We start from the raw sequence: 18,452 nt of genomic DNA on the forward strand, positions 1-18,452 counted from the left end.
TGTCTCCTGGGAGAAATATACTCAAAGGATTTTTGGACCTTTCTGGAGATTATCTCAAGCTGATGCACTACTACGCTTTTAATTAGTCCTGCTTGCCTTCGTGTTCATTTAGGAACATTTGAAAAGGATTGCGCATGTGTAGGTAGAGAGAAAATGTTGCAGATATTTATAGGTTACAAAAATTGAATTATCGGCAACTACAGTGGAACCTCTACATACGAATTTAATCCGTTCCAGAACCAACTTCGGATGTAGAAATTGATCGGATGTCGAAACGAATTTTCCCATAAGAATACATTGAAATAGGATTAATCCGTGGTTGAGCCCAAAAACCTATGATAACTTCTTAATAAACTACTACACATAATTTTCCCATGAGAATAATGAACACTAAATTAGATAATAGACATGTAAATAAGAAGAATAGACATGTAAATAAGAAGAATTAGCAAAAAATGATAAATAAGAAACGGGTTTTTAGCGTCACTTTACCTTAGAAACTCCAGCGCAGGTGTTGTTCGTCTTCGCTACGCAGAGAGGAGAGAGGAGACGGACGGACGGCGAGGAGGTAGAGAGGTTAACTACGATAAACGTAACACTACCGTAACTTATTCTAACTTACACTAAGTGAACTTTAACATAACTTAGCTTATTTTTTTTTATTTTTATATTTTATATTTTTTTTTACATTTTCTTTTTTTCTTTTTGATGATTACGTAATTTTAATCACTATCACTTACATTTAAAATTGACTGAATTTCTTTTGCTTCACTCTTTTCCGTTTTCTGTGTTTCACTTTCTTCCTCTTCACTCTTTGCCGTTTTCTTCGGTTCACTTACATCCTCTTCATCGCGAGTTCGCTTCGCAGTTTTTTTAAAGAAAGCATCGATAGATAATTGCTTCGTACGGCTTTTCAGAATGTTTCGAAAGTGCGTTAGGCAAACATCATCGAATTGAGAAACTACACGACAAACCTGCAATTTCTTTGGATGGTATTTGTCGATGAAGTCGACCACGTCTTGATATTTTCCTAACACCTCTTTTATTTGCGCTGAACCTAACACATGTTCTACCTCCTCGCTCTCTTCCTCGTCATCACTCATTGCTCCGACATAGCATGGAGTTCCTTGAGCTCATCCGTCGTCAGTTCGTCGTGATGTTCGGCGACGAGTTCCGTAACGTCATCTGCGTCGACCTCCAGACCCATGGACTTGCCAAGGGAGACGATTTCCTCTACGGCTTCCGCTGCACCGACCACGGGATCAGGTTCGGGGTTAAAACCCTCGAAATCTCGGGGAGAAACTGCATCAGGCCACAGCTTCTTCCATGCAGAATTGAGGGTCCGTCGAGTTAATCCCACCCAAGCCTGATCAATGATCTTTAAGCAGTGCACGATATTGAAGTGGCCCCTCCAAAATTCACGCAAAGTTAAGTTGGTGCTTTGCGTGACATTAAAGCACTGCTTGAATAAGTGCTTGGTGTACAGCTTCTTAAAATTAGAGATGACTTGCTGGTCCATGGGCTGGAGGATAGAGGTGGTATTTGGTGGAAGATACAGCACCTTTATGAACTTGAATTCATCGAAGATATCATCTTCAAGTCCGGGGGGGTGAGTGGGTGCATTGTCAAGGCATAGCAGGCACTTTAAAGGCAATTTCTGCTCATGAAGATACTTCTTCACAGAAGGACCGAAAACTTGGTTTACCCATTGCACAAAGAATTGCCTAGTGACCCAGGCCTTCGAGTTGGATCGCCAGAAAACATGAAGCTGATCCTTATCGACGTTGTGTGCTTTAAAAGCCCTAGGGTTCTCTGAATGGTAAACAAGCAAGGGCTTAACTTTAAAGTCCCCGCTAGCGTTGGCACATAGAGCAAGAGTCAACCGATCCTTCATTGGCTTATGCCCAGGCAATTTCTTCTCTTCAGCAGTGATGTAGGTTCGACTCGGCATCTTCTTCCAAAACAGCCCGGTTTCATCACAATTGAACACCTGCTGCTCTACGTAGCCTTCTTCCTTTACGATATTTTCGAATTTCTTAACAAAGTCAGTTGCAGCCTTTGTGTCCGCACTAGCAGCCTCTCCGTGGCGAACAACTGAATGAATCCCGGACCGTTTCTTCAATTTCTCGAACCAGCCACGAGATGCCTTGAAATCATCTAAGGAAGGCTCGGTTGAACTCTCCCCAGCATCACCCACAGAGCTCTCCTCCTTCAAGTCCGTAAAGATGGCGTGCGCCTTCTCGCAGATGACTGTTTCGGTGATGGTGTCGCCAACGATCTCTCTATCCTTAATCCACACTAGTAGAAGTCGTTCCATCTCTTCTATGATAGGGGTACGGCGTTTGGAAATTATAGTGATCCCCTTAGAAGGTTTCACTGCTTTAATAGCTTCCTTCTGTTTAAGGATTGTCGAGATCGTCGACATATTACGGCCATACTGTTTAGCAAGTTCACTCACGCGGATGCCACGCTCATGTTTTTCAATAATTTCCTGCTTAATTTCTATAGAAAGCATTTCCTTCTTCCTTTTCTCACCACTACCACTACCACTGGCAAAACTAAGCCTTTTTGGACCCATGATTTACGTAAATTATCGTTAATGGATGCACGTAAAAAATCACGATTAATTCACAGTTAATATCACAACGCAAAGAGCACAACCACACGAAGCCGGCGAGAACAGAGGACTGACCCAAGCCGCGCTAATTGAGCGTCCCTCCGAGGTCGATGTGCTGCCTTCTATCGGCGGAAATAAAAAACACTTCAGGCGCTATGAGCACCGACTACGCGTACGAGTATTGTTTACTTCGGGTGTCGAAAAAAACATTCGGGTGTAGAGTCGGAACGTGTTCGAATTGTACTTCGCGTGTCGAAAAATTCGGATACAACCGGTACGACGAAAATTGCTACTTCGTGTGTCGAAATAAAATTCGGGTGTAGAGTCAAAAATTTGCTCGAATTTTACTTCGGATGTTGGAAAATTCGGATGTAGATACGATCGTGTGTAGAGGTTCCACTGTACTTGATTTATCATCTATTCATATTTTAGACCTTCGTTTTCCCCCCATGAAGAGTATAAAACTTGATCGGAATATTCAATTGTTTTCCCTTTATGTCAGTATCTGTTTATTATCAGAATACCAGATACAATTGCATGAATAAGGTAGAATACTGTGTGGTTTTAAAAGACAAAATATACAATGAAAAAGGAAATGAAATTCAAGTAAACGGTGCTGTTTTGGTATGCCATTTCAAAGTCGAGCTTTTACTTTGGTATGCGATTTCACCTGATAGTACCTATCTCACTACTAAATTAAAAATGGGGTAATTAGCCTACTCAATGTGTCCATGAAATACGCAATTCACAAAGTGAAATTTTTTAGTAATTACTCCATTTTTAATTTAGTAGTGAGATCGCAAATATCAGGTGAGATCGCATACCAAAGCAAAAGCTCGACATGGAAATGGCATATATACCAAAAACAGCACTAAGTAAACTATAACTTGATGAATGAAGATGTGGGGAAACCCTAAAATAAAGAATAATGAAATGCATAATATTACAAGCTTGGTAAGGAAATTGTTAGTATGACAGACGGAAATTTCAAATTATAAAAAGGTAAATAAATAGAAGTTACTCTACCGACAGGATTATGAAAAAAAAAATGTTATAATGACCGATTTATATTACTTTTAATGAAAAAAGGTAATCGAACAATGAGTGTAAAATAGGCAAAATTAATAGGTTGGCCCGGACAACACCCACCCGTTGAGATACTAACACTTGAGAGTTATTGGATCCTTTGACTGACCAGACAGTACTACATTGTATCCTTCTCTCTGGTTACGGCTTATTTTTCTTTGCCTACACACACCGAATAGTCTGGCCTATTCTTTTCTCATTCCTCTGTCCTCATACATCTGACAACACTGAGATTATCAATTCTTCTTTGCTCAAGGGGTTAACTACTGCACTGTAATTGTTCAGTGGCTACTCTCCTCTGAGTCAGGGTAGAAGAGACTCTTAAGCTATGGTAAGTAGCTCTTCTAGGAGAAGGACACTCCAAAATCAAACCATTGTTCTATAGTCTTGGGTAGTGCCATAGCCTCTGTACCATGGTCTTCCACTGTCTTGGGTTAGAGTTCTCTTGCTTGAGATTACCCTCGGCCACGTTTTTCTATCTTGTTTCTCTTCCTCTTTATTTTATGAAGTTTTTATAGTTTATATATGATAGTTCTAATTTGATATTGTTAATTATCTAAAAAAAAATCATTTTGGTTATTGTTACGTCTCTTGCAGTTTGTTTATTTCCTTGTTTCCTTTCCTCACTGGGCTCTTTTTTCTTTGTTGGAGCCCTTGGTCTTACAGCATCCTGATTTTCCAACTATGGTTGTAGCTTAGCTAGTAATAATGATATTATTATTATTATTCTCTATTGAATGGACAAAATATTGTTCTGGTTTATCACTTCAAATTTACTAAACTGGAATACCATTGTTTTAGATACTATAAGCTCAAGGGCTCCAACTGGGAAAAGTAGTCCAGTGAGGAAAGGAAATAATGAAATAAAAAACTAAACGAAAGCAATAAAAAATTTAAATAACTTATTTTGAGAGCAAAAAAAATGCTATTTCGGCTTACGGGAGTAAACGGGAGCAAGATACGTGAATGTGTGACCCCAGCATTAGTCTATTAACAGAGTACTTGAGAAACTTATTTGTAATTCTATCAGAAATCAAAATATTTGCAGCATTCATTCACATAAGTTATTTCCACGAGTGTACCGAAATTAACCAGCCGGTTACTTACGATCCATTAACTTATGTAATTTCATATTTAATTAGAACAAACTTAAAGTTTCAATTTATAGCGAGATTTGAACATTATTAAATACGAATTTATGACTCCTAGTGTGACACGCATCCGTTATGACTTCACTTCTACCGGATTCTCTTCATCTACATTTCCCACATGAAAATATTTTTTCCTTAGCACGAACTTGTAATACTAGGCTACTAAGCAAGTTAAACAGTTTTCAACTCAAGTTAATTTGTACTCCAGCAATCGCATTATGAAAATATACATTGTTTATTCATTATCAACTCTGAGACTTTACAAATAATCTTACACAACATAAAATACGTCTTCGGTATCACGTGGTTAATCACTATGCAGTAAATTCCATCTTCGCAATAAACACTGACACAAACAAACGACTATTGTAACTAGTGTGCGGTCCAACCTCTTAGACTAGACTGTTGTGTTGTAACGGTCTCTACGCTATACCTATACTGAGGGTGTCACTAGCTAAAGTAAATGTTCTAAAATAAATTATGACCATTTGTTTTGCTGTATAAAGTAGATCATAAATAGATAAAAAAAAACTTACCTTCAACTGTAGAAGTGACATTAAGTAATTTCCGTGAGTGGTAATTTTCGATCCACAGAAAACTTGAAACGCTGAAATTCTCTTTCACGCAACTTCGTGTTAAAGCAGTGTCATTTTTTCTGTTGACCAAAATTTATCTTTCTGATTTTCTATACACATAAATGAATTTATTTCCTTTCTAAAATATAGGCTTATAATTGTAATATTACAAGACAAACAATTAAAGAGTAAAAGCACATTGTTCATTTCAATTTTATTAAATACAACTGAGCCAAAAAAAAAAATACACACGGCTCCATCTTCTTAACTAATATACATTTGATACAGATGTAATTAAGAAAAACTGACGTCACACCAATGTACCAAGGATATTGTACCTCAAAAGCAATAGGCCTACTCTGTTTTGAAATATTTCATAAAGGTGTTTTTAATCCTATTATAAGGTTCAATTATCTTTTCTTTATCAAATCGCTCAACTTACGTATTTCCTCTTGGATTAGGCAAAAAACATAACTAATTTTAGTTAGTTTTAGTCCATTTTATATACACACTACTAGTTCAAAATTTTGGTATACTCTTTGCTTCTCAACATTGCTGTTCATTTTGTCTTGTTTCAGTTCCAGTTTCATCTGAATCGATAGTCACCAGAACGTCAGCCGGACAAGCCCCACACTGACACACTACTGTGGTGCCCAAATCACAGCAGTGGCCTCCAGGGTAAACAGCTTAAACTCTCGGTCCCGGGCTAGGATCGCTCTGCTCCCATGGGAATACCAGGCGAACACGTTACCACTGTACAAGCCAGGAGGCTAAGATGGTTCATTTGGATTTTCAGCTTTACTGATAAGATTACTTTGGTATTCTTGTATTACAATGCACACAGCAATTCTGTGTAATGTGAAATACTAAAATGTTCTGATCTCTCTCTCCATTTAAAAAATAGAGAACTGTACTTCTGTACTTCCTTTCGTGAAACAATTTATGACAAACTGACATTAATGGCAATATAAGCACAAACAAAACCTCTTCATAATGATAATAATATTCAATAAGACAGAAGGGTGCCCTTTAATATTTTAAAATTACTAATTATACATAGAGTACACACGAGAAGACAATTATGATAATCGGTTTTAATAAAAATCCGTTTTTAAAGTGGATATACCATTTCGAGTATATCTCTTTAGATTACATATAATTTAGTGAACTATTTACTTTCGAGGTACAATATCCAAACACAGATACATATATATATATATATATATATATATATATATATATATATATATATATATATATATATACGCACACATAATATATATATATATATATATATATATATATATATATATATATATATATATATATATATATATATATACACACACACACACACACACACACATACACACACACACACACACACATATATATATATATATATATATATATATATATATATATATATATATATATATATATATATATATATATATATGAAGTACAAACATAGTAAAAGTAAACACATTCTTCCTAAGGATATGCAAGTATGAAAAATTATGAAAAGTGATTATAATTCTAAATGTAATAACATCTATATAGACAACCATTTTATTGATATAATGTAAGAGCAAACAAACGGAATTATATTTTCTTTCAAAATACACCCTAAGTCCATTTTACTGACCTTAAATCAGAGATTGGAAAGGAAAGGGAAACCAGAGGGGGAAACAGAATTCCAGATTTTGGAGAGGTGGAAAAGTACATGATAATCAAACACTTAATTAAATGGTTACCGATATCCAAAGAGTAACGGAGTCAACATGTTTGAACTAAGCTGCTATAAAATATATTAATTCACAAACTAACCTTTTACTCTCCTTAAGCAATTTCTGATGCATCCATTTCACAAGTTAATTAATAATACTGTTTTATATTAGCGTATTAAGCAGATTTCGTGCAGAAATTATTTGTGCAACTTTGTGCCAGTGATTGTTAATAATTGTCTGTGACCTATTATGTCTTAATCACGATTTATTAACACATTTCCTAGGAATTCTAACTATCGATTTCATACAAGTCTTTGTACAATGGGGTGAACACTATTTGGCACAGACTAAAGCACTCTATTAACTGTTCGTTAAATCCATCATTCGTGTTTTGATTCAACTATTTCTCTACTATGTGCAATTGTGGAATGATCCTCCTAATCAGGTAGTTGAATCAGTAGAACTTCTAAAGTTCAAACTTGCAGCAAATGTTTTTTATGTTGAACAGGCTGACATGAGTCTTTTTATAGTCTATATATGAATTACCTGTTATAATGTTTCTTAAAATATTCTATTTTAATTTTTCATTACTTTTTATATCGTTTATTTACTTCCTTGTTTCCTTTCCACACTGGGCTAGCATCTTGCTTTTCCAACAAGGGTTGTAGCTTGGCTAGTAATAATACTAATTGTGAATTATGATTCTTTTTTCCAGAGAAGGGAATTAACCTATCTGTAATGTGACCTACCCCATACCACGGACGCCATGACCTGATTTTCTTAAGTTGACCTAATTTAAGAGGTAAAAAAGTAAATTTCCAAATTATATTTATGGATGATGTGACCCTAACATGTCACACGAAAGTTTTGACCTATCTTTTCACAGTGACACCTTTATAAGCCTCCTGACCTAAACTGACATTTGGTAGTAAGTTATGAATATCTGTCACACTTGAAAGTTACCATGAATTTGATAACCATTTTATTTGAGAAACAATCACATTTTGATAATCTATATTACAAAACTGCTATTTTCGAATTATATGAGACCTAATAATATGTATACATTCGTGTTTAAAGGTTTAAAGGCCGCTCATGAATGGCATAGGAAAGGGACAATGACATTGGCTTATCAAGCAGGACAATGCCCTAGAGACTCACCATACATACATATGATTAGCGCCCAAGGCCCTTTTCCACCCAAGCTAGGAACAAGGATGACCAGGAAATGGCTGCTGGTTACTCAGCAGATAGACTTATAGACTCCCCAAACCCCCCATCATTAGCTCACTAGGAGAGTGAGGTTGCAGCGACAGAAGAAACTATCGAGTTTGAGCGGGACTTAAAATATGGATTTTCAGGACTATCTTTGACAGCAACATTTCACATAATAAGGTAATTAATAATGATAAAAAGTTACTGTTTTTTCCTGGCGTGTGGATTGTGAAATAGATAATACTGACGATATCTCAACATTAAAAAAGTATGATAAAGATTGAAATAAGGTTGAGATGACACTGACACTATACCCTTGGCAATTCGAATTGTCTTAATAAAAGGTAATTATAAGAACGAAATGCATAATAAGAAAATGGTTAACATAAAAAGATTCAAACTTGACAAACTCTAAACTAATTCAAATGTTAAATTACTTATATACAATACATGCATCCATATTCACATTCATATCGATGATTTGCACAGATAGTTTTTTATATGAAAAAAAAAAAAAAAAAAAAAGATTATTCAGTTTTTTTATATGTGAAGAAAAAGAAAAAAGAAAAAAGGTTATTCAGTTACTTCTTATCATAATATTGATTCATTGGTAATACAATAAACTTAATTTGATTTACCACTATATATCTAAAACCTTAAAAAGCTAAATCTCATTTGTAAAATCAAATTACTGTAGTTGTTGTATTTATTAAAAAATAAACCACTGTAAACTGGACGGAAATCATGGACGAATTGTATGTTGTAGTACAGTAAGCGGAGGTTATTAAAAATGTTGTACTGTAATGCTCATGTACCATACAAAAAGGAATGACAGTTTTTTTTTTCCAATGGACGGATATATTCGATATCGAAAGCCTGAGTGAATTTCCAAAATGTATCGCTTGCGGTTTCCTTGAGGTACATTAGTTTACTGGGAGAAATATAATTTAGAACGTGCTTTTTATACATCAAGTTACGTTAGTATTAGTAAAATTAAAATCAAAAGCCAATTGACTTGAGTTTTTCATGAGAAACTATAGTTAAGGATCCTGAAATTTTATTTATTTTCATTTAGACTAATGTGATCCTGCTTGCATTTATACTCTTGAGGCTGGAGGAACTATGAATGATATATAAAACATCCATAAGAGATGTTAAGATCACTCAATATTCTAATATGTCCCTGTATTTTCACATATACAAGCTGAATACGCCTATAATCACAATACTTTTGTCATCAATAAGACATAGAAGGATACAAGAAAGTATATATCAAACTCTTCTCTGGACAAGAACAGTAAAGGAGCAGCTGGTTTTGATTTGTCATTATTTTAAGTAAAATAAGTCCAATGACGTCTGACTGAATTTCTATTTCAAACAAGTGATGAGGTTGAAGCCAATTTTAGTTTAGAAACAAAGTTGCTGCAATCATTTCAGTTTAATGTTAGTTACCACTTTAAAGATTGTGACCAAGCATCACTTTGAAAGACTTGCATGAATTAAGACCACCTCGAATTTACTGCATACAATTTGGCCTCCTTGTAGAGAGGAACCAGCATAGTGTTTTGAAGCTCAAAGTCCCCGAGAATATTTGAAGTCCAAGATCCATGATATCGTTTGAAGACCAAAATACACGAGATTATCATCCCAGCTGAGAGAACAGACAAAATAGACCACTCGTGGCATTTGAAGTGGTTAGCGCCTTCTGAGAAGAACCAGCGCAACTATACAGCTGACGAAGGTTACGCCGAGCGAAGCGTGGATGGCTTCCATCCCTGAGGTGAACCTGAAAACGTGAAGGTCGCCGATGCTTTGCTTCCAAGGGTTGGAACCGTCATCGAAGTGCATGGGGCATCTGTCGTCTGAAGAAAGGAATCAAATAACAAGGTTACTGGCAAGGTTAATTATTTATTCGATAAATTCATGCTTTAAGATGATCAATTGCGATATTCTTCGTATGAAATATTTGACATTTCTATGTTTAGAAAGTTAAGGGAGGCAGAGATAAGGTGAAGGATGATATGGAGAGAAGAGGTTTGGTGGAAGGAGTGAGGAGATCTCGAGCGGAACATATTTAGGGGGAGAAGATCGAGAGGGAGGCAGAGAATTAGATGACAAGATAAGGTGAAGGATGATATGGAGAGAAGAGGTTTGGTGGAAGAGGATGTCTTTGATAGAAGGCATTGGAGAGGCAACCGACCCCTTAATTTAGGGATAACGGTGCTAAAGATTAAAGATTATGTTTGGTAATCAAAAGTATTGTAATAATTGGTATATCAATTTGGAGGAACTTATAGAAGGTTAACATATTCAAAGGACTTTTATAAAAAAATTCTACAAGAATTTTTTCATCAGCTTATTCCCAAAACAAAAATAACCACACATAGGCTCTCAAATATTTTGAATTCTTAATGAATACTATATTAACTCACATTAAATCAATGTTATATCAATTCATGATTATAAGTCAAATTTCCATTAGATTTTGTATAGCTTCAACCTTCTCGATTCATTTTTTTTTTATTTCGTGATCATTCTGAATATTACTTTGATTAGATCTTTAGATATTTTTGAACGAATACTATGCTAATTCACTATCATGATACAGTAGTAGTAGTAGTAGTAGTAGTAGTAGTAGTAGTAGTAGTAGTACAGAATAACCCCATTAAAATGTGTGGCACTGATAGATTGTATTTAAGATATTAGGTCAAAAAGGTCTCTCATTGGAGACTGGGTAGCCATTTAGTAGCTATGTGCAATTTTGGGCGAACCCAACAGTGGCACTATAAAGTAAAAGTTAAGAGGTTGGAAAGCAAGATGGGATTGAGGAAGAGGGAACAGAATCAGGAGAAGGCTAAAAAGTGCATGCATGGATGCTGCAAAGTTCCTTAAGTAATGCCTACAGTGCACCACGTGAAAAGTGCCCAGATGGTGATAGCCTCCTATGTGGACCGGCACATATGCTCTTGGCTAAGAAGACGGAAACGCTTAAAGGGAGTTTGGTGTAATTACATGTTGTTGTTGTTGTTGTTGTTGTTGTTATTACAACCCTAGTTGGAAACGCAGCATGATATAAGCCCAAGGGCTCAAACAGGGAAGAATAACCCAGTGAGGAAAGAAAACAAAGAAATGAATAAACTATATAAGGATTAATAAACAATTAAAATACAGTATTTTAAGAACAGTAACAACATTAAAAAAGATCTTTCATATATCAACTATAAAAAGACTTATGTCAGTTTGTTCAACATAAAAAAACATTTGCTGCAAGTTTAAACTTTTGAAGTTCCACCGAGTCAACTGCCTGATTATGAAGATTATTCCACAACTTGGTTACAGCTGGAATAAAGCTTCTAGAGTACTGTGCAGTATTGAGCCTCATGATGGACATGGCCTGGCGCTATAAAAATTAACTGACTCTTTAGCTATGTTAAGCAGCTCTTCTAGGAGGACACTCCAAAATCAAACCATTGTTCTCTTGTCTTGGGTAGTGCCATAGCCTCTGTACTATGGTCTTCCACTGTCTTGGGGTAGAGTTCTCTTGCTTAGTGGTACAAACGAGCTTACTATTATCTTATTTCTCTTTCTCTTGTTTTGTTAAAGTTTATTATAGTTTAAGTAAGAGATATTTCTTTTAATGTTACTGTTCTTAAAATATTTCATTCTTTCCTTGTTTCCTTTCCTCACTGGGCTATCTTCCATGTTGGAGACCCGGGGCTTATAACATCCTGCTTTTCCAACTAGGGTTGTAGCTTAGCAATTAATAATAATAATAATAATAATAATAATAATAATAATAATAATAATAATAATAATAATAATAATAATAATAATAACAGCATATCCTCATCAAGAGCTCAGAGATTTTACTCTATATACTCACGTTCTCTCTCATACTCGACCATACGTATAGAGACTGCAGCCCCTGGTCCATCGCCCTGCACGGTCTGATGCATGTTGCAGAAAGGTCCGACACTTTGGGACATCAAGACCTTATTCAAATCGGCCCGTTGGTACACCTGGGTATCACAATAAAACGATGTATTATGTCTTATCCGAGTGAAAACTTAAATTTATCATATAGCAGAGTACAATTCATATAAGTAATTGTAGTACTGGTAGTAATTATTATAAATGGTTTATATAAAAATATAGCTATATCAGATAAAGTCTTCTACGTTATTTCTGTACTTAAAAGTCAGAAATCACAATTATTATTACAGTGTATAGTTGAAAGGGAAGATCAACAAGACTAATGAGTCAAGCTCGACTCTGACAGAGATTCCCTGATTAAATTCGGGAGAGAAAATACTTATAATATAAATAGATTAAAATCACAATAAAACGACGTATAATGTCTTATTTGAGTGAAAACTTATAATTCATTATATAGCGTGTATTATTCATAGCACTGGGAGTATTTATTATAAGCGGTGTTGCCTGCTCTGCGTTCTGATTGGGTGAACTCCAGCCAATCATAACCCAGAACGGCCAGTAATACCATTCGAACGAACCACTTTTAATAATCAAGTGCTGCCATTTTATACATATAGTATTTCAGCATATACGTACATTTACGTATATAAAGCTATCAAGAACTCCCAAGACGTTTCTCTCATCGTAGAATACATGCACATGAAAAATATAATATGATTATGACATAAAAATGCCACCAAATTGCTAACAAAATCCCTAGTGAATAAAACGCAATTATATGAGCATAGATAAAATTAACCCTCGGATGCGTTGTAAAATAAGTGATTTTAACCCGAAAAATAAATAAAAAATTAATAAATAGTTGTTTTGTTTACGTGACAAACATAGAAAGTAAAGTTTATGATCGAACCAAAGAATTTTTAAATAACCTGTTACAGTCACAAGTCAATTACAGATATGATGTAGATTCGTAAGAAATTTATATATATATATATATATATATATATATATATATATATATATATATATATATATATATATATATATATATATATATATATATATATATATATATATATATATATACATATATATATATATACATATGTATATGTGTGTGTGTGTTAATGTTAGTGCCTTCTAAACCTATGTACAGCTGGACACAGGAATTCCTGGCGCATCTTGCTCTGAGGAAGTACACCCTGTCACACCCTAAATGAGCAACGAGTGACCAAACAGCTAGTGTCAGGAGAGATGGCAATGGTGGTGCTCGGGGCTAAACACAAGACCTGGCCGTGCAAAAAGCACTTCCTCAGAGAGAGGTGTGCCACGAATTCCTGTGTGTAACTGTACTTCTAAAATCATGGGTACAATTATAAAATCCCAAAGTTTGTATTTTGACTAAGGGACCCATGATAGTACTCCCCCCTAAAAGCTATATTTGGAATTAAAGTTGCCAAATACTGTAGTCAATTTTTTTAGCGAGGCAGATTTGCACCGACTCGCAGGGGTGCCCTTTTAGCTCGGAAAAGTTTCCTGCTCACTGATTGGTTGGACAAGATAATTCTAACCAATCAGCGATCAGGAAACTTTCTCCAAGCTAAAAGGGCACCATTGTGAGTCAGTGCAAATGCGCCTCATTAAAAAAAATTGACTATAGGCCCTAACAACTAGACAAATTAAGGATTTCCACATAGTACTTTACCAATATTCGTAATTGAAAGGAGGAATGTTAATAAATGTTCACTTAACACCTGTACTTCTAACAGATGTTCAACTAAAAATGTTCACCTAACACCAGTATTTTTATTAAATGTTTACTTAACACCTGTACTTCTAATAGATGTTCAACTAAAAATGTTCACCTAACACCAGTATCTTTATTAAATGTTCAACTAACATTTGTATTTCGAGTAAATGTTCAACTCACACCTGTATTTTGAGTAAATGTTCAACAAACACCTGTATTTCACGTAATTGTTCAACTAACACCTGTATTTCGAGTAAATGTTAAACTCACGCCTATATTTTGAGTAAATGTTCAACTCACACCTGTATTTCGAGTAAATGTTCAACTAATATCTGTATTTAGAGTAAATGTTAAACAAAAAATGTTCACCTAACACCTGTATTTAGATTAAATGTTCAACTCACACCTGTATTTCGAGTAAATGTTCAACTCATGCGTGTATTTCAAGTAAATGCTCAACTAAATATGTTCACCTAACACCTGTACTGTGAGTAAATTTTCGGCTAACACATGTACTTCAAGTAAATGTTCAACTAGAAATGTTCACCCAACACCTGTACTTTGAGTAAATGTTCAACTAAAAATTTTCACCTAACACCTGTACTTCCAGTACATCAACTAACACTTGTATTTCATTCGGGTAAGCATTCAACTAACATCTGTACTTCGAGTAAATGTTCAACTAAAAATGTTCACCTAACACCTGTATTTCGATTAAATATTCAACTAACACCCGTATGTCAAATAAGAGACGAAAAACACTCCTCCGTCAACATCTGTACTTCGAATAAAGTAAACTAGACAATACTCACCCAACACCTGTAATTCGAATAAAGTAAACTAGACAATACTCACCCAACACCTGTAATTCGAATAAAGTAAACTAGCCAATACTCACCCAACACCTGTACTTAGAATAAAGTAAACTAGACAATACTCACCCAACACCTGTACTTAGAATAAAGTAAACTAGACAATACTCACCCAACACGTGTACTTGGAATAAAGTAAACTTGACAATACTCACCCAACACCTGTACTTAGAATAAAGTAAACTAGACAATACTCACCCAACACCTGTACTTAGAATAAAGTAAACTAGACAATACTCACCCAACACCTGTACTTTGAATAAAGTAAACTAGACAATACTCACCCAACACCAGTACTTGGAATAAAGTAAACTTGACAATACTCACCCAACACCTGTACTTAGAATAAAGTAAACTAGACAATACTCACCCAACACCTGTACTTTGAATAAAGTAAACTAGACAATACTCACCCAACACCTGTACTTTGAATAAAGTAAACTAGACAATACTCACCCAACACCTGTACTTTGAATAAAGTAAACTAGACAATACTCACCCAACACCTGTACTTAGAATAAAGTAAATTAAGCAATACTCACCCAACACCTGTACTTCGAATAAGGGTCAAGTTCGTTGTATGTTATAAGATACGAACGTAAGTTCTCCTTCCAGTACCCAACGCATTTGAGCTTGTAATCAGGATCGGCTAAAAATTTTAAGAATATATATTAAAATTACATTTTCTAAATGAGGATTAGATTACATTTATTTGATATAGGATAAAAAAGTTTCAAGTTTTTCAACAATTTATATAAAAAGTTAAAACAATTTATACCCAAGAGATAATATACAGTATATTTGATATATTTTTTTATGTTATAAAGGATAAATTCATGTCCTGGTAATATGATGAAGTTCTTAAAGGTAATTCAGATGTAATTCATTTATTTTCAAAGGGGATTCCAAGATCAAAATAACAAAATATCTTTTGTTTAATACATCTCAATTTACAGCCTAAATTCTCCCACCAGACAAAAACAAAATCAATGATTTAATAATCTATAGATTATTAAAGCATAATATTATTATCATTATTATTATTATTATTATTATTATTATTATTATTATTATTATTATTATTATTATTATTATTATTAGCACTACTACTACTACTACTACTACTACTACTATTATTATTATTACTATTATTACTATTATTATTATTATAAGCTAAGTTACAACCCTAGTCGGAAAAGCAGGATGCTATAAGCCCAAGGGCTCCAACAGGGAAAAACAGCCCAGTGAAGAAAGTTAATATGTAAACACAACACCTATGAAAATTATCCCTCTTACAGTACCATCAGCAACAACGCCTCAAATCCGCCCAACTCACTGTAAATATCAATGTGCCTGCCGTAGGCGTCGACGCTGATGCAGTAGTGGGCGTCAATCCAGATCTCCTTCTGGTCTTGGCCGCAGACGGAGAAGTCGGAGATGTTCTCCCGGCAGTGGATGCTGTCCCAGGGCGTCTTGGTGACGCCGTCGATGATTTTCGTCTCGAAGAGCAACTCGCCTTTTTGCGTGAAGTTGAACTTCCCGGCGACGGGGCATTTCACCGGGACAGGGTCCTTGGCTGAGCGAGTGACATTGCATGAAATTAATATATTTTTTAGTTAATTTCAAGTGAATAACATTGCATGAAAAGAATAGATTGTAGTTATTCTTGAGTTAATTACATTACATGAAAAGAATATTTTAGTTATTCTTGAGTGAATAACATTGCATGAAAAGAATAGATTGTAGTTATCCTTGAGTTAATTACATTACATGAAAAGAATATTTTAGTTATTCTTGAGTGAATAACATTGCATGAAAAGAATAGATTGTAGTTATCCTTGAGTTAATTACATTACATGAAAAGAATATTTTAGTTATTCTTGAGAGAATAACATTGCATGAAAAGAATAGATTGTAGTTATTCTTGAGTTAATTACATTACATGAAAAGAATATTTTAGTTATTCTTGAGAGAATAACATTGCATGAAAAGAATAGATTGTAGTTATCCTTGAGTTAATTACATTACATGAAAAGAATATTTTAGTTATTCTTGAGCGAATAACATTACATTAAAAGAATAGATTGTAGTTATTCTTGAGTGAATAACATTGCACGAAAGAGCATATTTTAGTTACTCTTGAGTGAATAACATTACATAAAAAAGAATATATTGTAGTTATTCTTATTATATTATAATTATTCTTCAGTGATTAACATTACATGGAAATAATATACTTTAGCTATTCTTAAGTAAATATCATTGCAGGAATAAAACATCTTTTCGTTAGTCTTAATATATTTTAGTTATTCTTAAGTGAATAACATTGCATGATATCAAAATATTTTTAGTTAATTTCAAGTAAATAACATTGCATGAAAAGAATAGATTGTAGATAATCTTGAATGAATGACATTGCATGATAAGAATATATTGTAATTATCCTTACGTTAATAACATTACATGGAAAGAATAGATTCTAGTTATTCCTAAGTGAATATCATTACATAAAAAGAATATATTTTAGTCATTCTTAAGTGAATAACATTACATAAAAAGAATATATTTTATCTAATTTCAAGTGAATAACATTGCATGGAATATATAATATTTCAGTTATTTTTGAGTGAATAACATCGCATGAAAAGAATATATTTCAGTTATTTTTGAGTGAATAACATCGCATGAAAAGCATATATTTCAGTTATTTTTGAGTGAATAACATCGCATGAAAAGAATATATTTCAGTTATTTTTGAGTGAATAACATCGCATGAAAAGAATATATTTCAGTTATTTTTTATTGAATAACATCGCACGAAAAGAATATATTTTAGTTACTTTTGAGTGAATAACAATTTTTGAGTGAATAACATCGCATGAAAAGAATATATTTTAGAGTAAAGTATTAGTGGCACCGGTGACCTAGCAAAGATACCCAGTGATTATGTTAGAATTGTACTTTTTTTTGGGGTGGGGGGGTGGGGGGGGGGGGGGGGAGGGGGGCACTCACCTAACATGAGGTCATAGTTCCACTCCCGTCCGCTCTCGAACTGAATCCAGGAGCAAACTGTGGCGAAGTCCTCCCGGATCATCGCCTGCCCTGTGCGAAAACGTATGATGCTGTGATGGCGAGGTACAAACTCGAAGCACACGTAATCCTTTTGGCTGTTCGGGGAAGAAGAAGAAGAAGAAGAATCAGCCACTTAGAACTTGATGCTAGAGACATTTTGTAGTTAGTTGCAGACACTACATAGAAGTAACCAGCTTGAGAGGGTCTCGAACCTCCGTCCAACAGATTGCTAAGCAGGGACGTTTCCAATAGACTACCACAACCCTAAATTTTACTTAGGATCGCGAAAATAATAATAATAATAATAATAATAATAATAATAATAATAATAATAATAAAGAAATCGACATCAACAGCAAGACTATAATCTCTCTAGCATGTGTGCACGCTTATGTCTTCTGGATACCAATAGCTATTCTTGAGTGAATAACATTGCATGATAATATAT

The 18,452-nt window shown here is 34.4% G+C and overlaps 1 protein-coding gene across 1 annotated transcript in view; it reads right to left on the reverse strand.

Annotated features, from left to right (window-relative positions):
• Positions 1–7,338: 7,338 nt before the first annotated feature.
• The window catches only part of udt (protein undicht), a 27,433-nt gene continuing 16,319 nt past the window's right edge, over positions 7,339–18,452 (reverse strand). Inside the window, exons 7-11 of the mRNA XM_068352001.1 lie at positions 17,945–18,099; positions 16,269–16,508; positions 15,475–15,581; positions 12,258–12,393; positions 7,339–10,236 (exon numbers count right to left, since the gene is read on the reverse strand). Of these exons, the coding sequence (XP_068208102.1) occupies positions 10,070–10,236; positions 12,258–12,393; positions 15,475–15,581; positions 16,269–16,508; positions 17,945–18,099 (805 nt within the window). The 3' untranslated portion in view covers positions 7,339–10,069. The remainder of the gene's footprint in view (positions 10,237–12,257; positions 12,394–15,474; positions 15,582–16,268; positions 16,509–17,944; positions 18,100–18,452) is intronic.

The sequence above is a fragment of the Palaemon carinicauda genome, chromosome 28, assembly GCF_036898095.1.
Source record: "Palaemon carinicauda isolate YSFRI2023 chromosome 28, ASM3689809v2, whole genome shotgun sequence".
Classification (NCBI taxonomy): domain Eukaryota; kingdom Metazoa; phylum Arthropoda; class Malacostraca; order Decapoda; family Palaemonidae; genus Palaemon; species Palaemon carinicauda.